The sequence below is a fragment of the Symphalangus syndactylus genome, chromosome 19 (assembly GCF_028878055.3).
Source record: "Symphalangus syndactylus isolate Jambi chromosome 19, NHGRI_mSymSyn1-v2.1_pri, whole genome shotgun sequence".
NCBI classification, from domain to species: domain Eukaryota; kingdom Metazoa; phylum Chordata; class Mammalia; order Primates; family Hylobatidae; genus Symphalangus; species Symphalangus syndactylus.
The window spans coordinates 41,029,125-41,055,202 of record NC_072434.2 but is presented as its reverse complement, the minus strand read 5'-3'; the positions used below and the strand labels follow the sequence as shown (position 1 = coordinate 41,055,202).

Below are 26,078 nucleotides of genomic sequence, written 5' to 3'. Positions count from 1 at the left end.
TGTGTAGGTGGAAGTTTGCGTGCCTGTGGGGCATGGTATTTGAGCATCTGGAGCTGTGGATCATGTGAAATGGCATAACCTGTGTGCCTCTGCATGTGTGCTTCAAAAACTAGATCCATGTATTTGCACATAGCAAGGAATGGAAAGTCACTCCATTGGAGAGTCGAATGTGGGGTGTCTACAGAAGGCAAGCAGGCACATGGAGACCCGATGGCCACGCAGAGGACTCTGTGTCTCCCTCCGGAAATCCGCTGGTGGCTGTGGGGCTTGAGGTTCCTAGAGGTTGGGGTGAACTGAACCTGTTCGTTTTTCTTCCCCAGAAGAGACAGAAGGAGAAGACACCACATGTCGATGTGGGAGCCACGCAGCAGCCACCTGTATGTGTGTACCAGTTTGCGTGTTTGTGAGTGGTTACGTGTGGGCGTGGGACAATGTGTCATTGTCCTTGCCATAGACAAAGTGGCGCTGGGTGTGCATGTCAGTGTGTGGCTTGGTGTGTGTGTGTGTGTTCCGTTCACATGATCTGTGGATATGCCCTCTGCACCTCTCAACATTTGCTTATATCAGTGTGTGTCTACCTTTGTGACCTGTGTGTTTTTCGCTCTTCAGTCTGGCCTGTGAGTGGGTATATGTTGTGTTAGTGTTGGTGGGTATACCTCTCACGTAGGCAGTTGTGTACGGCTATGTGTGGGCCTCAGCGAGGGTGCGTGTGGGTACATGCGCGTGTCCCCTTCACAGTTTGTAGGTGTGCACCCACAAGCGCGGGGAGGAGGTAACTCCCCTTCCCCCCAGCAAGCCCTCTCCCGTGTGCTCTCCTGCACTTGTCATGTTCATGTGTTCCTGCTGCCCCGTGAATGCTCCTCTAGGCCCCTGGGCCGAAATGCTCGATCTCAGTTTTGAATATGAGCTGCTGGTGGTCTCTGCCCTTAGCCTTCTGTGGCTTTTATTAGCTATTGTGGAAGAGACTCCTAGCACTCTTACTTTTGAGGGTGATATCAAGACTTTTTGTAATAAGTCTGCCTGGTACTCTTCTCACCCTTCAATGGTATCTGACCATTTCAGCCCTCATTATCCCAGACTGTAACCTGAGAGGGAAGGGAGAGGAGGAGAAAAGACCTTTGACCTTGAATCAAGGGCCATTGAGTGTGTACAAGCAGATGCCCCGAAAGCAAAGAGAGCAGGGGAGTGAAGGCTTGGTAAGCCTGTGGATGGCTGCCCTAGCAGGCCCTGGGGACTTGGAACTCCTCCCAGGGTTGATGCCTACCCACCTCTCAGCTACTATAAAGCAGGGATTGGAGTGGAAAGTGCCCGGGCTGGGAGGCACCTGCCCGATGAGCTCCTCACGTGTGGCCCGCCTGCTCCTCGCATCTTTCTGTGCTTCCTGTCTGCAGGTCCTGGGCGCTCCCATTTGCCCCCACCATGTGTTCTGCCCTCTCACATGGCCCCTGTGGCCACCCTCCCTGCCTGCAGCTTCCGGGCTCTGACCGCGGCCCTGCCCTTTCCCCTTGGCAGGAGGGAGCGGAGGCGCCGGCACCACATGTCCGTGTGGGAGCAGCGTACCAGCCAGCTGAGGAAGCACATGCAGATGTCCAGCCAGGAGGCCCTCAACAGAGAGGAGGCGCCGCCCATGAACCCACTCAACCCCCTCAACCCGCTCAGCGCCCTCAACCCGCTCAATGCCCACCCCAGCCTTTATCGGAGACCCAGGGCCATCGAGGGCCTGGCCCTGGGCCTGGCCCTGGAGAATTTCGAGGAGGAGCGCATCAGCCGTGGGGGGTCCCTCAAGGGGGATGGAGGGGACCGATCCAGTGCTCTGGACAACCAGAGGACCCCCTTGTCCCTGGGCCAGCGGGAGCCACCGTGGCTGGCTAGGCCCTGTCATGGAAACTGTGACCCAACTCAGCAGGAGGCAGGGGGAGGAGAGGCTGTGGTGACCTTTGAGGACCGGGCCAGGCACAGGCAGAGCCAGCGGCGCAGCCGGCATCGCCGCGTCAGGACAGAAGGCAAGGAGTCCTCCTCGGCCTCCCGGAGCAGGTCTGCCAGCCAGGAACGCAGTCTGGATGAAGCCATGCCCAGTGAAGGGGAGAAGGACCATGAGCTCAGGGGCAACCATGGTGCCAAGGAGCCAACGATCCAAGAAGAGAGAGCCCAGGATTTAAGGCGGTGAGTGAGTCACAGGGCTCCCAGATGGATGGCACACAGGCTGCTGTTAGTTGTTCCTCAATATAAGCCTTTCTGAGCTCCAGTTTCCCCTATTATAAAATGGAAATGATGCTGACACACACTTTGTGAGGTATGAATAAACATAACAGGCAGTGGGCTCTGTTCCCCCGAAAATGAGGGCCTGTTAGAAGTAGGTCATGGATAGAAGGACGGGAATAAGGCAGTGGTCATGGCGTGTGGGTCTTAGCACCTCTCCGCCTGTCTGGGTGGGGTAGAAGGCGGTAGTGGCCTTGTACCTTCCAGGCTGCCTGAGCTTCCCTGCCTTCCCCTTGTGCCAGGCACACCCGCCATTTGAGGACAGCGTCTGAGCACCAGCTCTCTCTTCCTCTCTCTTCACAGGACCAACAGTCTGATGGTGTCCAGAGGCTCCGGGCTGGCAGGAGGCCTTGATGAGGCTGACACCCCCCTAGTCCTGCCCCATCCTGAGCTGGAAGTGGGGAAGCATGCGGTGCCGACAGAGCAGGAGCCGGAAGGCAGCAGCGAGCAGGCCCTGCTGGGGAATGTGCAGCTAGACATGGGCCGAGTCATCAGCCAGAGCGAGCCCGACCTCTCCTGCATCACGGCCAACACGGACAAGGCCACCACCAAGAGCACCAGTGTCACCGTCGCCATCCCCGACGTGGACCCCTTGGTGGACTCAACCGTGGTGCACAGTGAGAGCACAGTCCCTGTTCCCCTCCACCCCCACCTCCTATCCCATCTGGGGCTGGGGCCATTCCAATAAAGCCACATGGAAAGCACCACCAGGAGGAGTAAATCATCCTTCAAGAAGTAAAAATGAGTGGCAGTTTTCCCCCAGTGTGCAGAACAAAAATAAGCTAGCGTTCTCTTCATCTTAAATTTTTCCCATAAAATTTCCCCAAGCTTGTTCCTGTGACCACCCTCGAGTCTTCAGAGTGATCACTCGTGACTTTGTGCCCAGTTAGATATTCAGCTGTTTGCTTCGGCGTAAGAATATTTGATGGTGTTGTCTGGGGTCTCCCAGGTGCTCTGCTGCCCCAGCAAGTTAGGGAGGCTTTGATGGAGTGGACCATGGCTGTGTTCACTGAGTGATCTTGGAAAAACCTCTGCATCTCTTGAGGCCTCAGTTTGTCATCTGTAAAGTGAGAGCATTGTACTAGATGATCTCTGAGGCCTTTCCCTGTACTAATATTTTATATGATTCTATTGCTCTTATCAACTCTTTTTCTCCTAGGAGCTTTTAGCCACAAGTTCTCCCCATCACAGTTCCCTTAGGCAACAAATGTTAATCAATGATGTCCTAAAGGGAAACACAGCAAAAAAAAAAAGCACTTCCCCACCCCTGCCCTGACCCTACATACCATCCCTGTATTCATCCTACCCCTTATCCTTGCCCTGACCCCATACCCCATCCCTGCCCTGACCCCACACCTCATCCCTGCATTATGAATTCCACACCCTATCCTTGCTCTGACCCCATACCCCATCCCTGCTCTGGCCTCATGCTCTCCCTGCATTAATCCCACCTGCTGCCCCGCGATCACTGAATTGTGACCACAGGGTTCCAGCCTTGCTGTTTTCCTCTACTTTTTCTGTATTTACTCTTTCACATGACAATCTTTCCCCTCCCTGTTTTTCTTTCTTCCATGGCTCCCTCTCCATTTCCACATGTTCTCTATAGTCAACGTGCCACTACTGCTTCAGAAGTGCATTCTCCCATGTCCAGTGCGTGCTTCAGTTGACTTAGGCATGTCTCAGATCCCAGACCCACAGCTCTTTTGGTGTTTGTTTGCTTTAATACATAAGAAGTGTTTGGGGCCTTCTTTTATGAGAAAGAACATAAAGAAAGCTTTACTCTCCCTCTGTTGTAATTCCAGAGCTAGTCTTTGGTCTTGGTCATAGGTAAAAGCATGTGATAGGAAGGCTTTTGGATACTTCTTGTGACTTACTCTTTAGGAGGCCCAGGCATGGGCCAGGACCACCGAGGTCCACTGCTGACACATGGTTCCAGGGTGGAGTCATTCAATGAGCAGGGAGCAGTGGGCGAGGGTGACTGGGGCCCTTTCCCTACTGTGACAGCTTCAGGCTCCTGCCAGTTTAACCTACACCATGTCTTAAGTATGGAAACAGAGCAGCAGCTGAGAGCTCCCCTCGACCTCTGGCTCCTTTGTCCTCCCAATCCTGGGATGCAGTCATGGACCTATACTCACATGAATATTGCATTCTCATTTCTACATTAATCATGGCCGAAAAAAGCACAGCCAGAAAGCCTGCTGCAAACAGAGTCATGATTTCTTGAAATCTTCGTTTGCAGGGTGATTCACTGAAAGGCTATAGGATTTTGAATAGGGAACCCAAACTAGCTGTATGACCTTAGAAAAGGTACTTAAATTGCCAGAACTTTAGTTTTCCCATCTGTATCATGGGAGTAATAATACGTGCCACTGAGGGTATACTGATGGGAAAATTCAGTGAGTATGTACAAAGAATCCAGAGTTTAGATATAAAATCTAAACCTTGTGAATTTTATAACAGAAACACCATGTTGTTTATCAGACTGTAAAAGTTCAGCCTTAAAAGGGGAAACATGATCATAGTCATTTATATGACATAGAAGGTTATTTCTCATAACATTTGGGGAGGGTAAAAATAAGAAGAGAAGAGGAGTTTAACTCAATGTCAGGTAGTAAATACCCCCAGTGCCTGCAGGGCACCTTATTAGGGACATCCCTGGAGCCGTTTCTCCTCCTCCCCTTTCATCCCCAACTAAACACAAATGGTGCCATTTTCACATGCCGCATGGTTTCTGAAGATTTCAACGTGTTCCTCTTGCAGTTAGCAACAAGACGGATGGAGAAGCCAGTCCCTTGAAGGAGGCAGAGATCAGAGAGGATGAGGAGGAGGTGGAGAAGAAGAAGCAGAAGAAGGAGAAGCGTGAGACAGGCAAAGCCATGGTGCCCCACAGCTCAATGTTCATCTTTAGCACCACCAACCCGTAAGCCACCCTCACGTTGCTCCCTCTTTAGTGCTAGGATAAACGGCCAGGTGTGAGGCAGGGCAGGGTGAAGGGGAGAGGAAGGATGGGGGCCCAGCCATCTTCATAAGCCTTCCTGGTGGAGCATGGCCAGACATTGAGCATCTGGGGTTCCCCCTAAGTGAGGTGGGTTGGTAAGTTAGTCAGCCTCTGAACTTGCCCATAGCTGAAAGAGTAACATCAGACAGGAGAGCATGAGAAATGTCATTGGAAAGGAACTCTTTACCAGTCTGTGGTCAGTAGGTAGCTTGGAGGGAGGAAGGAAATCTACCTGAGATTGTGCCACCAAATATTCCAGAAGTGGATAGAGCCAAGAATGTGGAGCCTAGAATGACCAGATCACCTGTTGGAGTTGAGAGTTTTGGTCACACTGCTCTACATGTGGAGTTTTGAAATGGTCTGCTCTGAGCATGCTACTCAGAGCAGAGGCAAGGACATGAAGCGGGGGTGACAGAGCGGAGTCTGGAAGGTTAGACTCAGGAAAGATGGAATTTGGGAAGAGCATTCCAGCAGGGCTCTGGGAAGGGAGCAACCTGGGTTAAGGCATGTGAGCCATCCATGGCTGGAATGCAGAATATAGAATACAGTTACTTTGACCAGAATAACCTGGGGCTCATGAAAACTCATTACTGCTTTCGTCAGGAATTTTAGAATCAAGATCTCTTTTTATGTTTCTTGGTTCTTTGTAATTTCCTTGGGATGTCCCAGTTTCCTTACAGTGGGAGAGTAGACATCGAGATACAGCAGAGGGTGCTATGCAGCTGCCCTGAGTTGGTAGGCTGATGCTGGCTGCTCCCCATGGCTCAGACGTGTCTGCGGATAATGTATCTTGGCTTGCGTGTTGCAGCCTCTAACCAATCTGATTACTTTCCTCCACTGGGGCTTTAAATCAAGGGTGGTGGCTGAGAAATTAAATTGCTCTCCCTGGCGGCTTCCTTTGGCAAGGGCCTGGCTGTCTGGAAAGGGCCGATATGTGTATGTGGGAGTGAGGAGTAAGGGCATGGGCATGGTGGGGAGTGGGCCAGCTTAGCCGTGCCCACTATCCGCAGGATCCGGAGGGCCTGCCACTACATCGTGAACCTGCGCTACTTTGAGATGTGCATCCTCCTGGTGATCGCAGCCAGCAGCATCGCCCTGGCAGCAGAGGACCCCGTCCTGACCAACTCGGAGCGCAACAAAGTGGGTACACAGGGGCCATGTGCCAGTCTCCATAGTGCTCTGGTGCTCACCCCATCCCAGTACTGGAGGTGAACCGAGATGGCAGCAAGGTTCCTGTAAATGAGCAAGGGTTGGAAATTGCCCACTCCTGTTCCTCAGGGCGAAGTATGAACCATTCCCAGACAAGCCCCTTCTCAGCCCAACACACTACAAGGCTCTGCAGCCACCCATGGATTTGGATGTGGGTCTAATATAGGGTCATGGATGGTGTGTGTGAAGCTGGCAGCTGCAGCTCCACCACAGGGGGCCAAGGCCTCTCCTGGGGTCCCACGGGTATATGTCAGGAGACATGAGGGACGTGAGGAGGACAGGAGCTGACAAGGATTTCAGGTCCCGAGCCTGAACTAAGGGACAGGTATGTGGGCAATTCAGACCCAAAAAGCTAAGTTCTGGCCAACGAGAGGGAGCAGCCTAGGAGTGGCCACTGGGTCACATGGCTCCAGCAGGGCCCATGCCCCTTCTTCTGGCATTTCTCCCTCAGTCCAGCTAGTGGCTCTAATTCCAAGCCTTTGTTCTGAGGGTGCAGTGGGTGAGGGCCAGGGTGGGCGTGCACGAGTGCATGTGTCCTGGCAGGTGGGAGCTCATGTAGTAGCCTGTTGGCCACACATGGTCATTTCCTTCCGCCATATGTGTCTTTCAGGTCCTGAGGTATTTTGACTATGTGTTCACTGGCGTGTTCACCTTTGAGATGGTTATAAAGGTAAAAACTTCTAGAGAAAACTTGGGCTCTTGGGTTTAGATGGATCACCTGTCTGCTCCTTAGGCTAGAGCCCTTCCTCAGTGTTACCACCTACCAGCCAATGGCAGCCCTCAGTAGAGCTTCTGCCACCCCTTTCTGGCCTCAGAACCCTGAAGAAATCTGTCTCAGCAAGACATGGCTGCATGGATATGTTTGTGCTGGTGCAGGCCTGTGGACATGGCCCAAGTAGGAGGCAGGCAACAGATGTGCAGACAGGCTTGGGGGCTGCACTCCCCTCCCCATTGCTTGTCTTGGCTGAGCCTGGGTGTGTGCCAAGGCAAAGGGCTAGGTAGAGATGAGTCTTCCTGGGCTTCATCTAGTCCCAGCCACCACAACACTCCATAGTCTGTCTTGTTCCCAGCCTCATCCATCCAGGATTTTACCCATCTGTGCATATGTGGCAATGCCCAGTGCTCTGAGCCATAAATGAAAGGAGGAGTGTGGCAGGGTTCTGTGACAACCAAAGAGTCTAGTGAACCCTAGGTGACTATGAGATGGGGGCCTCAGGAGTCAGTTATGTGGAGAAAGCCTGCTGGACCTAACCTCTCATTCTCCAGGTCCTAGCATAGGGTTGGTTGTGGAGATAGTGGCAGTGGGGGTACTGCCACGATGAACAGAGCTCAGGTCAAGTGTTGCCCACACTTTCTTGGCTCACTGTGGCTGTTCATATCCTTCTGCAGATGATAGACCAAGGCTTGATCCTGCAGGATGGGTCCTACTTCCGAGACCTGTGGAACATCCTGGACTTTGTGGTGGTCGTTGGTGCATTGGTGGCCTTTGCTCTGGCGTAAGTGACTCTTTTCTTATTTGCTTCCCTTCCTTCCCCTCTTCCTGGAGACTCCAGTTGATTTGAAGCCCTTTCCAGAAATGCAACATGCAGGGTGATGCCAAAAAATGCCCCCCCCTGGAAATCTGCTCCCCAGTCGCCCCCAGCAGCGCTCCTGAGCGCCTTGCAGCTCCAGCTCACGTGACCTGAGTGGCAGAATGGGGGAAGCAGGAGTAGGGAGTGTCAGGAGGAAGAAGTCAGAGGCCCTGGGAATTCCTTTCCTGGAGACAAGTAAGCATGGGCCGGCACTCACAGTGTGGACAGTGCTTCCATGCATTCAGCAATGGACCCAGGAACAGCTTATGGGCCCTTTCTTTCTTGAGTGTGTCAATCAAGGAAGCAGCTTGAAAGAAAGATGCAGAGGGTAGAGCAAAGTTGAGGATCACAGAATCCTAGGCATGGTGAGGTTTTCTGTTCATAGCAGGTATAAACGAGAGCTCTTCCAGGGATGCAAGAACCATGCTTTTGCACAAACCTAATAATATGTTTAATCTCCAAAAGGAAAGGCTTTCCAAACTTTCCTTGACAACATACCTAGGAAAACAGTCTTAAACCATTCAGCCAACTAAATCGTGTTCATTATATTTGTGGGATTTTTTTTCCCTGCACATAGATCCAGCTCTAGCCAGTTTTCAATCACATTCTGACATTTCCTGTGGAATCTAGCCAAGGAAAGGGCTCTTCTAGCCCTCCTGGGTTTAACTAGGAAATGGGATGCATTCAGGGCCTTTTTCCTAACCCAGTGTGTAGAGTGCCTCAGTAGGATGAATGACAGCCTCGGGGCTCTGTCTGTACCTTGTTCACCCTGAGCAGCTTCAGCCTCTTCCAGGAAGCACAACAGAATTCTCAGAGCCATCCCTCAAGTCTCTCTGAGTACAAGTGGAAGCCTCATCTTTAGTCTAAGCAAGGCTAGCTACACTGTGTAGTGAGGCAGGAGAGCTTTCAGGAGCTGCTGTCATTGATGGCAGCTGCAGAAGGAACACAGTATCTTCATACGTTTACCCTTCTGAGTCGTTTTCCCTCCAAGGGTTTGCCCTTCCAAGTGTTTAGAAAGAGATCACCCTTGGAAGGGTTTGCCCTTCTAAATGTTTAGAAAGACAGGGAAGCTGACAGTGCTTCTCCCCAAGCTTCTCTTCAAGCACTGTCAGCTTCTGTCTCTTATCGTTTCTGGCAGAAAAATAGGTGGGATAAAAATTACGAGATGTTTCTCAAGTGGCCTGGTGGGGATGGGAATAGTGGAGGGCTCTCTGTCTTAAGGAGAGGTACAAGGTACACTCTCAGCTGTGCTAGGAGTGTAGGATCTTCCAGACCCTGGAAGTGGACTGTGTCCACTGCTCCCTCAGCCATGAGAGACCCTTCAAAAGCAAACCACATTGAGCATAGTTTGTGACCCTAAAATGGGCTGGTGATCAAGGTAACTCCAGTGTCCCTTGTCCCCTTGTGCACATGTTAATTCCATTGCGTGCAGTCACCTCTGCCCCCCACAAAAAGAAAGCTTTCTGTCACATGTGGCTGGACTGTTCTTGAGGAAATTTTACAGAAGCATGGGGTATTTTCTCAAGCATCTGGGCCCTGTCTGGATTCTCATGGTGCAATGAAAGGAAAGGCAGCTCTGGCTCCATCAGAGGGACTTCCAGCTCCTCTTCCATCTTCTTGGAAAGATGGATTAAAGTCTGCCTTTGCCCTAAGGAGACCCACGTTTTTTGTTAGAGATAAATATTATCCTTAGGTTTTTAAAAGGTCAAGTTCCCTTTTCATTTTACTAATTCATTTGCATAGATTATTCACTGTATCGTTCTTCTTATTTTGATCTCTAAAAATCATGTGTCTCTCTTTGAAGTATAAAGGACAAGGAGATAGAAGCATATAGGAAAGAACCCACCCCATCTTTAGGAAGAACAGAGCCCACTGGCATAACAGGACAGAGTGGCAGGAAAGGTTGGGCTGTGGAACCAGACGGGCCCTTGTTTGAATCCCAGCCCCTCTACTTTCCAGCTTTGTGTCCTTGAGCCACACAACAAAATATTAACCCTCCTAACCTCAGTTCTCATCTCTGAAATGCAGATAAAATAATGTGTGTAAAGTGCTTAGGATGGGGCCTGATGTAGTGTGAACAATCAATACATGTTAATTCCCCTCCTCATCCTTCCATTCTCTTATCACATCATGAAATCCAAATATAGGAGCAAGTACGTATTGATGCACAATGTATACAGATACATGTGTGCAGGCTGGCCCAAGACCTAGTTGTTTTATACGTACACACCCCCCTCGCCTGTGCCTGTGTGCCTCGTAACCAGGCTGGCGTGTTGGTGCCAGTGTGGGAGGAGGTGTGTTTTAGAGGAAGCTCCTGCATGCCTGCCCATTGTCCACAGTCCAGACATCTCTCCTGAGACCCAGAGCAGTGATGATGTGTGGTAGAGCTGTCATCTGTCTTGTTCTTTCTTTGTGCCCTTTGAAACGTGGTGGTGGCTTTGGTGCTGGTGGCAGGGGAAGCCTTAACAGCCCCGGAGCTGAAGCCTCTCTGTTGCTCCTCAGACCAGGTACAGTGCAGGGGCCCCCAGGAACCCCCTCGTTCTGGGGTCCACACTTATGTGATGGATTGAGAGTTATGATCCATCACTTGCTTTTAGTCATATCACTTCTTGAACTCTCTCTTCGTTTTCTCTGAAACATAGATGATACTTGCTCACACTTCTCCATCCATTTTCTCTTTTGCCTTCAACTTCCCAAGCTTGCCATGCCCATTCCCTCTCCCCTTTCTCCGCTCGTGGAGCAGGCTCCCACTCCCCCTCCTTTGGCCTTCATCACATTTGCCGAGCGAGGTCCAGGTAATGCTTTCTCTCACTCATGCACCCATGCTTTCTAACTCTGCCCTGTTCCTTTCCTCATTAATGGTACCAGAGAATTCAGCTCTCCTATGACTTTGATGGAGTTAGCCAGAGTCCCACCTGCCAGCAGAGAGAGGGCCTGGCCTGGGGCAGAGAGTGAAAGAAGTCACTGAGCCTATATTCCTCATGGTCAGGGGCTCAAGCCAGCAGAAAGCCAAACGTGGGGTTATCTGCAGGCTTGTCAAGTATCTCTCTCCTTGTGTTTACAACTTTCATTATCATATCCCATATATTTGCCCCATAATGTCCACCATTCAAATAGCTTATTCCTGTCCCAGTCTCTTTCTGTCCTTCCTGAAATTGAACCGTGACTTACTGAGGAGGCTTCTGTGAAGCCTATTGCTTAATAGACTTGAGCTACTCTTGGTGATTGCCATGGTAGCATCTTTCTGTGGCTCCTCAGAAACCGGGGCTGACATGGCATTCCTTCCACCACCCAGCCAGAGCCTTCTCAGACCCTGGCCCAACTCCCAGGAGCAAAGCCCCTCACCAAGTGAGGGGAATGACCTCTAGCTGAATTCTCAAAGAAAGCTGCGGTGTCCCCTGAGCCCTCCTGCCGAGGCGTGTGCCTGCCACCATGTATGTTTTCTACAAGCATATATGTTTATGCAGTGGCTGAAGAGAAGACTGTTCTCCACAGCTGCATACATCAAGTTAAGGGAGCGTTTATAATGTAAACCTGGGAAATTCCATTGGGGAACTTTATTGACTTTTGAGGAGGAAGGGAAGGGGATTTTTTCATTTATTTATTTTTCTTCTTGGATTTATTTTAAGTGTGGGCAGAGCAGTGGATAAAAAAATAAATGGAAAGATACCCACATTGCAACTTTTCTGTTCTTTCCAATTCACTTTTACATTATAAGGCATTTATAAGAACACTCAGGTCTCCTTCCTTAAGCCCAGCGTCCCTGCAGGGAGGTGGGCAGAGTTTTGGCAAAGGTTGGGTTCAGGGCTTCATTATTCCGCTGCCCTCACAACACCCACTTTCTGGGCCACATGGAGACAGAGTGTTTGCTGACTATAAATGTCCAGAGCTGTGTCTTCTGTACTTTGAGGTTTCAAGAAAAGTCTGGTGAGTGGCTGAATCTATGAAACCTTGCTCTTTTATCTTTTTCTTTCCAAAGAAGAGGGATTCTTTTGTGTGATTTTATGTGAAAGGACCAGAAACCGCTTTGTCTAGTTTCCACACACCCTGTTGCCATCGCTGCTGCTTCCCAGCCTCCTGCAGGGAAGGCAAAGATGGTTACAGCCTTGGCATTTCTGGGGATCTGCACATGAGGCACATTCCCCTGCTTTGGGGGACGCTGTTCCCCAACCAAAGTCAGCTGCCTTGTAGGGAGGTCACGCAACCACTACACAGATTACATTCGTGAACCTCACAGAACCCTCATGTTTCATGTGTTTCATGTTTAGTGAAGTGACTTGGGCAAACAGGTGGGCAGGGACAGCATCTCTGGAGAAATGTAGGAGAGGACCAGAACACCTGCGCATGTGTGTCTTTCTGTGTGTGACACCTGCACTCCAACCCAGGACCCTCATCCTCTCCATTTCCACTGCTCTACGACACGTTACTTGACTAGCTCGATTCACATGAGCAGGTGAGCTCTCCTGGATTGGATTCTAGGTAGTCATCTCATAGCTTATAATTGCTCGTCAGCACAGATGGTTTAATAGAAAAATAACTAGCAATGTTGCTCCCATCTCCTCCAGCACCTCGGAATTTACCATGGCCTGTGCATCAGTCAGTTACACAGGCTGTCCGGCGGCTGACGCCAAAGCTTCCCATTGCCATTTGCTGTTGTAGCAGGGCATGGGGTGAGGTCCCTGGCACTCAGGAGATTTGGCTCACAGCCACACTTGGCCTTTCGTTATTCAGTCCTTAGCCAGAAACGAAAAACATGAGTCAATCTGCCTCTTGATGCCAGAAGGAACTGGAGTTCCCACATTAGCTTTTATTACATTCTTTTCATTGAAGTATGTCACTTTCCTGACACTTGACACTCTGCCCTAGTCACTGAGATGGATAAGGTCCATTGAATGCATTCAGCATTAGCCGTAGCAGCAGAGTTATATACACAGGCATGGACAATTTTAGATTTGGAAGGATCCTAAGGAGCCACATAATATGTTCCTCTGGGAGCTGGGCGTGGTGGCTCACGCCTGTAACCCCAACGAGTCGGGAGACTGAGATGGGAGTATTGTTTAAGGCTTGGAGTTTGAGAATATGGTCCTCTGGTTCTGGATTTGCTTGTGGGATTTTGTGTTGTAGAAGGTGAGAATGTGCACATGTAAGAAAGAGGTGGCTGTTCAGCACCAAAATGCTCATACGCACTCACGCTCAGCACAGCATAGAAACCAACAGACAAACATTTCACCCTAAACCTGGCTGTTTCTTTCTCCTATTCTTCACTACCTGCCTGTGTCTGAGGCAGTCCCCTCAAACCTCCAGCATTGCCTATGGGACTTCTTTCTTGACAGAACTTCCCTCTTTTCAAACTGAAAGGGGAGTCTCCCAAAGGAAGCAGTGACTGCACATTAATCTTGGAGGCAAGAAAAGTGGACGAAGTCCTGCTTCACGCAAAGAAGACCCATTTACCACTGAGCCAGACAGGCCATCCAGTTCCCCTGTTCTGTGGAAGACAACGAAGGATTAAAATTAAATTTAGCCGTCAAGTAGCCCATTAACTGTGGATTTAGGAGGCCAGCTGAAAAGGAATTGGAAATTTCCAACTGTAAGCAGATAGGAGGATGTTGTTCCCTAAGACTCCAGTTTAAAAGTCCCCTCAAGAATGACTACATCTGATTTTTGTGCCCAGACAAGGACACTAAAGATGATCAATGCCCATGGACTTTTGAGGTGCCTACTACTATATCATAGCTGCCTTGAAAATGGAGTTTGGGAGAGAGTAAGGAGGGACAAAGTGGCAGCCACACGGAGGGAGTGAGTGTCTAAAAGGAGATAAGTCCTCAGTCTACCTACTCTTGGCATTAAGTCTCAGCATGCATATTTTTTAGTGAACGCTGGAAAATGTGTTGTCTGCTGCATGTGACGTTGGTACTGCCGAGGAACTGCCTGTAGAATATTCACTTTGAGACCTTTATCTTATGGAGGCAATGGATGTGAACACCCAAGTATTTTTTTTTTTTTTTAATCAACAGCATGAAATTGGGAGATGGTTGGTTGTAAATGGGATCTCAGCCCATGGCCACAGACCCAAGCAAAATGAAATGATCCAATCAGGGAACACTGCCCCATCCACACGGTAACCAACAACCAACCAGACCCAGATATAAAATGCACCCTGTGAGCCTTCACAACCATGGGAAGAGCCCAGTACTGCTGGATTAGTGGAAACTCCTCATAGTGCCCTCCAGATTTAAAAGTAGATTTTAGAGTAACTTGAGTCGGAAGACTTCGTAATGGGACTTGGGGACCATCAACACAGATCATGCCAGCCACCTTCCTAATCCACATGAACAGGGGCACAGCCTAGCATTTCAAATCAGTCTTCAGTGGGACAAGTGTATTGGGTGGACTTCCGCCAGCTCCAAGGCCTTCTTAGAAAGATCAGCAGATGAGGTGTCTTTGGGTATGTTTAGAATAAGACAAAAGAGACAACTAAGTCCAGTGTTCACCAGATTGAATAATAAAACTGCTAGGAGACAGATAGATGCTCTTCTGCTGCTTCTCAGTGTTTAGACAAAAACACCTGCCAGTTGGAGTATGGTGCTGTGTATAGCAAAGGAGGAAGCTTGCAAAAGTCTCTCAGGAGTGTGTATGAGGAGCTCATTGAGGTCCATGTGCAAGAGGGAAAGGCTTATGCACCACTTAGCATAGAGCTAGTGCTCTGGTCACATGACAAAGAAAGATGGCAGAGTAACAATGGATTGAGGGTTTGAGGGTGACCCCAAGAAATGCTGAGGCATGGACCACGAGGAAAAATAAACCCCAAATGGCAGCCGCTAAGCAGTGACAAGGTCAAAGTGGTAAATTTAAAATTTTCACAGAAGCAGATGAACATATCCTTATCTGCAGATCCTAGAGAGACAGGTACTGCCAGTGCAAAAGGGGAAACTTCCCCATGGGTCTTTAGAATTTTTAAAGTGCTTTCACACTCTTTATTTTATTTATCACTGAACAGTCCTGTTTTATAGTTGAGAAGTGGATTGCCTGAGGTTTGACTAGTCTGACTCATTTGACTAGTAAGTAGCAAAGCCAGTTCTTGAGCAACCTTGGTGTTCAGTGTTGTCTGCATTATGTTAAGTGCCCTTCTACACATCATGTTCTAGTTAGCTCCAAGCAATTAACCCCTGTAAGCTAAGAGCAGTGGCTTGGTATAGATCTTTCCTCAACCTACAGACCCTTCTGTCTCTACCTGGTGACAGACAAGACCTATGGGTAGATGGAGAAGGTCATCCCTGAACTTGTCCATCTTGATGTTTCATCTGTAACTTTTTTTTCCTAGGAACCCTCATAGACCCTAAACTGATTACAGGGAGTGTGGTAGCTTAGTATTTGAGATCAAGAAGTACTGGTCCTGTTTCCTTCTTTGGTTAAAACCCTCCAGTGGTTCCCATTTGAAAGGCACTCTAACATCACAAATAAGAGCATAGGTTTCAGAGTCAGGCACATTTAGGCCTGAATCCCAGCACTATTATTAACTGCCTTAACTTTGAACCTCTGCTTCTTCATCTGTAAATGGGGATTCAAAATAATATTTTGGTCCTATAAGCATTAAATAAGGTAAAATGTATTTAATGTCTGCTATAGTGCCAAGCACTTAGTAATTGTATAATAAATGATAGTTATTATTTCCTACCAAATAATAGTCCAGACACATTAGTGAGACACTCGAGGCTCCTCACAGCGTGACCCCTCCATCTACCTTTCACTCCTGCAAGCCTGGCCTTTCCCTGAGGCAAGAGATTCCTTCAGATCCCTGAGCTATTCCCCGCACATGGGGGAGGGCAGAAGGCCATGGCACTTAAAGGACAGAAGGGTTCTTTAGGACCTGGTGTCCCTGCTCTGCCCTCATGGGAGGACAATCAGTTCCTGGCAGAAATCAACTTGAGAGCATATCCTTTGAGAAGATGGGACTGGGAAGTGAAGAGCAGGATTACATTGAATGATGAGTAATTACACATGAAAGATCTGGAGGGCAGCTTGACAATTGAGCTGGAAAATTCTCGTCTTTTACTGATGAAACAAGAAAAATCTGTGTCATCTTTTTTTGCTGGAGAGCAGCCAGGAACTTACCAAATAAATAGAAAATAAATGGTAAAATGGGTGGCCCAATTGAGTCCCAATTAAAGTGAGACCAGTGCATTCTAGTGTGTAGAATTGTCCTTAGATTTTAACATTAGAGTCAATTTTTGAAACTGATAGAAATTTTATTAATGAGGCAGTGTAAAAACATCTGATTATAATTTAATAGCAGAGACTAGCAAAGTGTTATCGAACAATTACATTTAAATGATTTGTAAAATGCACGTGAATTATTTCCAAAACAATGTGCCTCAATTAAGGTACTTGGAGAGCTCATCCTTTTAGTTTGGCGAAATGTCTTCCTTGCGATCTTGTTGGCTTTGATAATGGCTTAAATCACTTGTATGTGTGGATTTGGGAGCAGTACTTTGGCCTAGTTCATGTGTAAATTATATTTTAACTAATGGGACTAAATTGTTGAGGCTTTTCTTGACTCCGGGGCTTTGTTATTCAGTACTCTTCATTTCAAATGGCAATTTTAAAATCAGTTAAATCTTGCCCCTGTTAACAAAACTGAGGATGAAAGCATATTTTTCTGCAGCCATTCCAATTCATAGCTTTTCAATGGCTCCTCTGCAGTAAGAGACCTGAGGAAAGATGCATAGAGCAATGGCTAGTTTTTTTTTATTTTTACTTTACTTTTGGCCTGTGTCTGATTGCTATCCCTGGCTCAGACCTGTGGGAGTTAGGATGTGACAAATAGCCCCCCAGTGGTTTGGCAGCCACATTCAGCTGTTAAGATTAGAGTGTACCATTAAGGAACCCTGTTTTCCAAAACAAGGGACAATGGTGAGTTTGCATTATAACATGCATTATGCGATATATGTGGTAATACAATGAATTATACCATGATGTTTTACTAGGATTCTGGGGGGAAATTAATTCAAGAGAGCAAATTATATCCTTTATCCAGGTGTGTGGGAGGAGCAGGAGATATTGGGCCCTCCTGCAGAAGATGCATGTCTATGAGCATGACCTCTGAGAACCTTTTCAGATGCTGCAGGATAGAAAGGTCTCCAAGATAAGGACTTGAGCTAAGCAGAAGGCAGAAGCTTGGGGTGTGTGATCCTAGATCACCTGCCCATATATTGATCTCCCACCCTATTCCTACATCTTAGAGATATGAAAGATTATCCCTTGGTTCTTCCTTAAGACAAATGTAGCCTGGGGAAAGGGAAACCTATGTAGTTATTTTGGTAAATTTTTTAATTGATTTCATTTTTCCTATGGCAGCTTGCAGTTATACTTTTATTTATGTGCTTGTTTACTTGAGGTCTGTCTTCCCTACTAGACTAGGTAAGTTTCAAAAGGTTGGCAACCTCATTTGTTCACAACTGTGTATCCAGTATGCAGAACAGTGCCTGACATATATTAAGGACTCCACAGATGCTTGGTATATGAATGAATAAAGATGTGTTTGGCTGACCTACCATATGCCCTGTCTTATATGTGAGAAGATGCTGGGGAAGATATTTCTGTCCTCTGAACACTTAGAGGTTATCACATTAAGGATTTAAGGTTTATAAGGCCTTGGGTCTAATTCCCAAGTCATCATTCATTTGGCATTTATAGTGAAAATTAATTTAATTTTGAATATGGGATCATTTGTTGAGTAAAATGACCATTAGAAGTCTTCGCTTGTGACATACGGTAGTAGAACATAGGTTTGCCATGCATTGGCAAAAAAATAGGAAAGAAAAAAAGTAACCTTCATCACAATGTCCAACTAAGAACCAAAACCTGAATTATGAGCACTTCTTCTTAGCAGCAGGCCAGGATAGGGAATCATGAGATGCAGGTTCACCTGTGTTTCTAAACTCACTCAGTGAATGATCTTAGGCAAGGCACTTCCTTCTGGGGCCTCAGTTTCCTTTGCAGTTGGGTGGATTTCAGGGATCTCCTCCAGCTCAGAAATTCACTGTGCTGTTTGACAGAACCTTGAACTAAAACCTGCTGATGCAGAGCCTTAGTGGTTAAGAGTAAGAGCTTTGATCATCATACATCCTTGGGTTCATGTCCCGCCTCTTCCAACTGATGTTGGGCACTCAACCTCTCTGAATCTCTTCTGTGAAATGGGGATAGTGATTCCTATGTGCTAAAGTTAGGAGGTTTAAATAAAGATTTGCATTAAAATTGCTTAGCACAGAGTCTGGTCCAGAATAAATAAATATTCAAAAAATTTAGAAGTTGTCATTATTTCTGTCATGAAGATATTTATGCCCTGACTTATTTTAAATGCCTCACCAGTAGAACTGGGATGATTTTTCACCTTCAAGCTGCACAGTATGCTCACAATGGACTGGTGGTCATTTAATTTATCAAAAGGCAAACTTTGGTGTGACATCGTGATCTTGACAGACAAATGCCTCCCTCCCTTATTTCAAGTTGGTTTAATGGTGTTGCTCCTCTGAGCTTCTAAGAGACATCAGTGAGTCTCTCTCTGAGTGGTTGCGTGTCCCTCTTTAGATGAAACCCTTTATAAGCATAACTATGCCAGTGTGTGAGAGAATTTCTGGCCCAGAGTGGGCATAGTTCCTGCAGCCTGGTTTCTTATAAATTCACTGGAAACAGAGTTTGTCTGAAGACTGCATAGGAAATGAAAGTAAATGCCTGCACTTAGAAAACTGCAGTTAAACAAGACTCCATGGAAATAACGCACAATACCCAGAAGTCTACGTAGAATTGTCACTTGTGCTGGCAAAGGGCCTTCGCCCCTGCAGGCTGGGACAATGGCCATGGAGCAAATGGTGTTCTGGCCCTTCCTTTCACAAAGGTGTGGACACTCTAAGTGCCAAGGCTGTGGGTGGGGTCCCCTGGGCCTGTGCTGCTCTGATTCCCTATCATTGTAAGGTTCTCTTTTCTCCCTGAAGTGTTCTGACTGTCTTTCTTCTCTCTACCCCAACCCCATTTTTTGTTTTGTTTTATTTTGATTTTCTACTGCTCTCTGATTGGATCCTCCATAGGAACGCTTTGGGGTAAATATGTTCGATTATCTTTGAAGTAAATGATACAAGGAATGAGTTGGAGGGGTGAGAAAGTATGGTTGGGAGGGGAGGGGCCCATGCACTGAGAAAAGAGTGGTCAGTTTTTATTTATATCCAAGGGGTCAAAATTAGGAGTCACCAAGCCTTCTTGGGAAATGGTCATTCTTATTGGTTCGGATATGTATTCGGCTCATATGTTGCCTCTTTTAGGTATGTAGACAGATGAGCCTAATGCAGTGAAATAGTTTGTAAAATATGCCAAAGTCTCTGGATGCTAAAGACCATATCAGTGCAATGCTTTTGGATTATTTATATTCAGATCTAGGATTGAATAAAAGTGACTTGTAGGTCATGGCCTATAATCATTAAGAGAGTCTTAAAATAAACATTCTGGGCAAAGTCAGCATTCCTTGAATTCGATTAAATATCTTTTGGCCTCGCTTTCTGTGAAAGAATAGATGGACTTTTAGCTCCCTGTCAGGGGTGTGGGGTGGGGGGTAGATATTGCAGGAAGGTCGGGGGGAAAGCAGCCAGAAGCCTTGCAGTTCCCACCTGATGTTCTGGACCCCATTTCTTCAGGTTGTTGGGGTAAGAGTAATCTGGGTCAACATGAAGAAAGAGACAGAGCCTGACTCCACTATTTGGAGTCTTGTTTTCCACCATTTGTGTGTTTTATAAATGACAACTATTTGAATTGAATGCAAATATCTCAGGGGATGAACAGAGAAGAAAGAGAAATGCAAGTTTATTTGTTCATTTTATTCCTAAAAATAAAAAGAGAAACATACTGTCACTATTAGGAGTAAACATTTCTAAGAGGCTGAATAGGGAGGATCATTAGCTGTAAGACCAGGATAAAGGTAGGCTGGGCCAGCAGTTTGGGCCTCCTCCGATTGAGTGGCTCTCTGCAGCCTGTGCTAGGTGCACACCATCTGCAGTGGAAGGGACTGTGGGAACAGCCAGCCACACAGAGGTACTGGGGTGTGAGCCAAGGTCCTGGCTAGAAGCCTGCATGACATGCTTTCTCTGGAATACGTGGCCCAGCGAGAGTGTCATGTCTGCCACCCTGCCTCACCTTGCTCTCTCCTGCACTAATGAACTGTGCAGCGGTGACAAACCGAGATTAAGTCAAGTGCCCTGAGGAGACTTGCCCTCAACTGTGGTTTCATCAATTCAGCGAATATCATTTGAGAACCTATCATTTGACAAGCACTGGATTAGGCACAGTAGGGATCTGAAGTGGGCTACTGCTCACGTTCCCTAGTTGAGGTGTCTTCTGTTTTCGTTGTGCCACTGTGGTAATCAGCATTAGACCGGAAGTTGGGGAAGGAAGTGTTTATTAACATATGTGCATGGATGCCTCTTTGTGCCTGTATGTTCCTCTGTGTGTGTATATATGAGTGTGTACGTGCATGTGTGGGTGTTTATGCATGTGGATGTGTGTTCATGCGTGCACACTGGGAAGTGATTTGAGAATATTCCTGAAGCATTTTTCGTAGGATGTCCCTGGAGTCAAATCTGACTCAGTTTCTGGCTTCTTGCCTCCATCTCTCCCATACATCTCTCCCCTTTTAGCCTGTTGTTACTAATGCCATAGTTTGAATGTCATTTTTATTTCTCCCCCATTCCATATGATTCCCTTGGGGCCTCTCCCCTGCAGAACCAACAAAGGACGGGACATCAAGACCATCAAGTCTCTGCGGGTGCTCCGAGTTCTAAGGCCACTGAAAACCATCAAGCGCTTGCCCAAGCTCAAGGTAGTGTTTGCAGAGTTTGTTCCCATCAAATCCCCTTCTCCCATCTTCTCTCTTTAGCCATGGCTGGCCTGCCTTTGGAGAATTTGTTCTGGGTATATTCCTTTTTCTCACATGGATACTGAAGTTCTTTTCATCTGCCTGAGCTAAAGGTCTTGGTTTCAAAGGAAAGTAACCAACATCCCAAGAAATCTATAAGAAAGCTTTTCCTTTTTAGTTCACACCAGATGGTATCTTCTCTCCGGTGTGATATGTCATCTAAGAGGGAATCCTGTGTGGCTTTGTCCTGGGGCCTCCTATGTCCCCAGTGCAGACCCAGAACACCAGAATGGAAGCAGCCAGATCCCTCTGTGTGTTCTGGTCTGCATATTTTTTAAGGCCAAGTATCCTGGGACATTTTCTTTTTCTTATAACTCAAGAGGAGAAGAGGCTCTTCTAGCCCTACCCTTCATAATTTTGAGGCACAGATAGGTCAGTAACTTGTCCAAGGACATGCAGTCTTCTCTGCAGAGGCAGAGAAGAAATGGGAAGTGAGCTGACGTGAATTAAGTTCTTCCTATTGCCAGGACCTTTACTAGGTATCTTACCCAGATTTCTCCTTGTCTAATACTCTCCCTGCTCAACTCCCCTGGGGCTCCATCTTCCGTGATTCTCCCTGCCTCTCAGGAAAGCTTCCTGTGCTCTATCACACAATTCTGCTAGCCTGTTGAACCCACCTGCCCCACCCCGCATACTTTGCTGTTAATGGAAGCTGAGGTTCCATGGGAGGAAATTTCTTTCTCCCTGAATTCCTGTGAATGATAGCAAGCCACTGCCAGGGAGAGGACCAGAGCTCCTGGTTTCCAGCCCCAAAGTCTTTCTGCTGCTCAGGCCACACAGCCAGTCAAGCCCCATCTTCAGGGGCTACACCAGAATACTTTCCAGCAGGCAGACTCAATTCCCTAACTTCAGCATCAAATGGAATCATGCAGTGCTTCTCAAGGTGTGGGTCATAGGCCACCTGCATCAGGATCACCTGGGTACTTCTTAAAATCCAGATTGCTGATAACCGCAACACAACAAAGCCAGACTCCCTGTGGGAGGGGCTTGGAGTGCGCCTCCTAAACCATACTTCTTAGAATATAGTATAGTTTGAGAACCCCTGTCAACATGAAAAAGAACCCACTTGAGTGTCGAGGCTCAGCTCTAGGACTTAGGAGCTATATGACCCAGGGCAAATTACTTATTCTTTGACTTTCTTTCACATGGGAAATGAGGACACATTGTAACTCATACATCTGTGGTGTGGAGAAAATGAACTGACGTGAGTGGTCCCTGTTAGAAAACTCAACAGTTCCTCTGGAATGCCTGGGCCTGCTCTCCCAAGCCTGCCCCGGAGGACACAGCTTGGGGAGGGCTCTTGTGCACGTGGCTCTCCCTTGCTTCTCAATTCCCACTTCCTATTGAATTCTCATCACCTCTGATGCTCTTTGCCCACCCCTTCCCCAGACCTCCTTCAGGCCTCATAGCCCTGCTTCGCTTTCAGCCATTTAGCTCTGCAGAGAGGAGGCAAAACTAACTAGGTTTATGAAACAGAAGAAAAGTCACTTCTGAGAGGCCCAGGTGTGACTGAAACCTGGCTACCTTTCAGAACCCAGGGCCCTGGCACACCGCATGGGTTCCCAGAGAGAGACACCCATGCTCCCAAGGAAGTGGCCTGGCCAACTGCTGTCCTCCCTGGCTACCCTGCCTTCCCCGCTGGAGGAAGCACTTCTCACAATGTCAGCTGTTTCTTACCACCTTCCTGCCCATAAATGCTCATTGGGTTCTGCCTCACACGCAGAGTGTGGCCAGGCTGCCTGGGGCCCTGACCCTTATCAGTATTGTCAGTGATCCTGCAGGGCAGGATTCAGTGGGCCTCAAGGAGAGTGCAGACAAGCTTGATGAGATTAGTTAATAGGCCAGAGAAAGCACCCTGCAACCTGGCTTAATTCTGTTAAATTAGAAAGGGCTAGTTCCTCGCTCTGCAGCTCCACAACCTGAGAGAGACGTAGGTGGCTCTGATGATTCCACAAGGCTGCCTGTCACTCACATTTCCCGCAGTGTTGAACTAATTAAACCAGCAGTGCTTCACCCAGTGCTGCAAAGAAGCAACTGCACAAATGCAGCACCACCGTGGGGCTAGATTGTTCTGTGAGCTAAACCTAAAAACCTAGAAAATAACCTAAAAATGGCCTGCAATGTGTTGAATTCCCATGTAACTCCTCACAGCTTAGGGCCTAGAGTGGAGGTCTCTGGAGGTCTGTCACCTTTTAACTGAAGTGTAAGTCCCCAGTTCTATCTACCCAGCCTCTCCATCTCTAAGAGAAGGTGTGTATTGGTCTTTCCCACATTACTTCTATCGGTCTTCATCCCAAATGCAGCCACCTTCACTAGAGAACATTTACATGAAGTGCTGAATATAATCATAAATGTATGAACTTGCTATGAAATATTAGTGAAATGAACAAAGATGATAGTGTATTATTACCTGATCCTTTTAGAAAGGTAAGGAGAAAACAATACATAATCAGTATATAAATCAAATCTAAGAATGTCACCAAATAAAGCACAAGCTATTTAAAGACTAAAATGGGCTAAATGATCTCAAATATCCCTTCCAGCTATACACTTCTATGCTTCACACTAAGTGGAGTACCCGTACCAGGATCACACAGAGGACCGCATTCCTTGCTTGATATCATCTGATTTCTACTGCGTTGGGTCTACATTCAGTTTCAGAACATGTGTTCCCATCCCAGGTGGTAGGTCCTTGCAGTCATAACCAGCTTAGAAGCCAGCCCTTAATCTCATGAGCACCACCTCACCTCTTAGCAGGAAATTCTCTCCTGGGACAATTTCTTGGTGGGGCTGGGTGGTGGTGGTATGGCCCAGCTCGGCTCTAGGCAAGTGTGCAGACCATCACAGGGTTCACACAGCAGGGCTGTTTGCTCTGTCCACAGGCCGTCTTCGACTGCGTAGTGACCTCCCTGAAGAATGTCTTTAACATACTCATTGTTTACAAGCTCTTCATGTTCATCTTTGCTGTCATCGCAGTTCAGCTCTTCAAGGGAAAGTTCTTTTATTGCACGGACAGTTCCAAGGACACAGAGAAGGAGTGCATGTAAGTGCCACCAGTGCATTCCACTTGATTTTGCTGAAGCATGTCCTGATGAGCCCACTCCACCCCCACAGGTCCACCCTCCATCCTTTCTATCTTACCCATCTCCGCTCTTCTTTCAGCAAAAAGACAAAACGGGATCAATAAACTTTTTATTGAACGCCTCTTTTGTGTCAGACATGAAAACTTGAGTGTACAATGTCTCGTACCATGACATTTTACACTCGAGTTTTCATTTCAAACCTCTATAACGAGCTATTGAAATGAGTTTTATTTGCTTATTATACAAGTGGAAGGTAAGACTCAGAAAGTTTAAGCAAGTTGCTCAAGGTTACACAGCCAGTAGTGAAAGGGTTAGGATTTACTCCTGTATCTATTGGGCACCAAATCCCATTTTTGCTCCATGGTAAAAATACCTTCCTTTAATAAAATTCGTTTTGCCTTACACGTGTATAATGATCATTATTACCCCCACATTATTGTGGCCTGTAGAATGTGCTGACTCTTCCATGAGCTATAGTGAGGAGGCTCTCTTTCTTTTCTGCTCTGGTTTTAGAGGCAACTATGTAGACCATGAGAAAAACAAGATGGAGGTGAAGGGCCGGGAATGGAAGCGCCATGAATTCCACTACGACAACATTATCTGGGCCCTGCTGACCCTCTTCACCGTCTCCACAGGGGAAGGATGGCCTCAGTGAGTGATTGAGTTGGCATGCTTGTCTGTGGCTGTGATAGGACCCCTGGTTGCCTTGAGAAGCTGACTCAAGATGAACAAAGCTCGCCCTTTGTTATTGTATCAGGGAAATTAAGGGGTTTTGAGAAGGTGACACAGGCAGAAAAGAGGAAGAATGAAAATTCTTCAGGCAAAAATGGAGAACTGGGTGAGCAAATCGGGAAAATATTTGGAACTTTTAATGTTTTAGCCAATTATTGAGGAGTCAAGTTGAGCCATCTGACTTCTATGGAACAAACGAGTTTTGAACAGCCCTGTACCCATAAGGAGAGTTCCTGAGAGCTGTTATAGACAGATTTATCCAACAGGGGGGCCCAGCACCTGAAAGCCTGAGGATTGGGGGTTAAGAATGAGTTGGCAAAACCCAAAGGCACTTCCTGTGATCATGAGGAAGACCACAGAATGCAGGTCTTATGCTGCCCATAGCTGAAAGCTAATTTTTCAGAGACTTAGCAATGACTAAGACACCACTTTCTGGTGGCAGCAGGTTCTACTTGGCAGCAAAATGTTAAATGGGAATCTGGGAGTCTCTTTGTATTGAACATGACAACCTAAACTATGAAACGATGTCCCTCTGTTGCTTAGGAGTTGAGTGCGTGATGGAACGGAGGCTAGAAAGAGAAGTGGATTGTTGATAGCAGGATATGACAACTTGGGTTTGGACTCAAAAAAATGGAGGATCTGCAAAGTCAAAGAAGTCAGATAAAAAATTATAATAGGTGGCACATTTCCTAACGAAGCCAAGACTTTCATCCACTATCTGTGCCCTCTCATTCTGTCCCCACAGAGTTCTGCAGCACTCTGTAGATGTGACAGAGGAAGACCGAGGCCCAAGCCGCAGCAACCGCATGGAGATGTCTATCTTTTATGTGGTCTACTTTGTGGTCTTTCCTTTCTTCTTTGTCAATATCTTTGTGGCTCTCATCATCATCACCTTCCAGGAGCAAGGGGATAAGATGATGGAGGAGTGCAGCCTGGAGAAGAACGAGGTAACAACAATTGGTCTAAAGTGGGGAGCAGCAGGCGCTCCAGAAAGGATTCTTGGGCCAGCAATGTAAGAAAGGAGGACTGCATTTTCTTAACTTGATTAAGAATTGTAGAGAGAAGATGGGAAAAGTAATTATTCAGCCATTAAATAAACATTTTCTAAGCACTGTTTAAGGCCCACATATGAGGCACAGAGATCTGGAAGATATGTAAGATGTTTAACATGCAGTCTTTACCTTTGTGTGCACATAGTCTAGAAAACAATGATAACTTCAGATATCTGCTTATCTGACTGTGACCGTCCATGCCATGTATTTGCTATA

General features: G+C 47.3%; 1 protein-coding gene across 1 annotated transcript in view; it reads left to right on the top strand.

Moving 5' to 3' along the window:
• CACNA1E (calcium voltage-gated channel subunit alpha1 E) overlaps positions 1-26,078 on the top strand; it is a 503,244-nt gene that overhangs the window by 428,290 nt on the left and 48,876 nt on the right. Inside the window, exons 22-33 of the mRNA XM_055233511.2 lie at positions 321-377; positions 1,513-2,163; positions 2,563-2,876; positions 5,020-5,179; positions 6,268-6,397; positions 7,077-7,136; positions 7,856-7,962; positions 19,122-19,133; positions 20,803-20,899; positions 23,878-24,038; positions 24,592-24,729; positions 25,556-25,757. Coding sequence (XP_055089486.1) covers positions 321-377; positions 1,513-2,163; positions 2,563-2,876; positions 5,020-5,179; positions 6,268-6,397; positions 7,077-7,136; positions 7,856-7,962; positions 19,122-19,133; positions 20,803-20,899; positions 23,878-24,038; positions 24,592-24,729; positions 25,556-25,757 — 2,089 coding nt within the window. The remainder of the gene's footprint in view (positions 1-320; positions 378-1,512; positions 2,164-2,562; positions 2,877-5,019; positions 5,180-6,267; positions 6,398-7,076; positions 7,137-7,855; positions 7,963-19,121; positions 19,134-20,802; positions 20,900-23,877; positions 24,039-24,591; positions 24,730-25,555; positions 25,758-26,078) is intronic.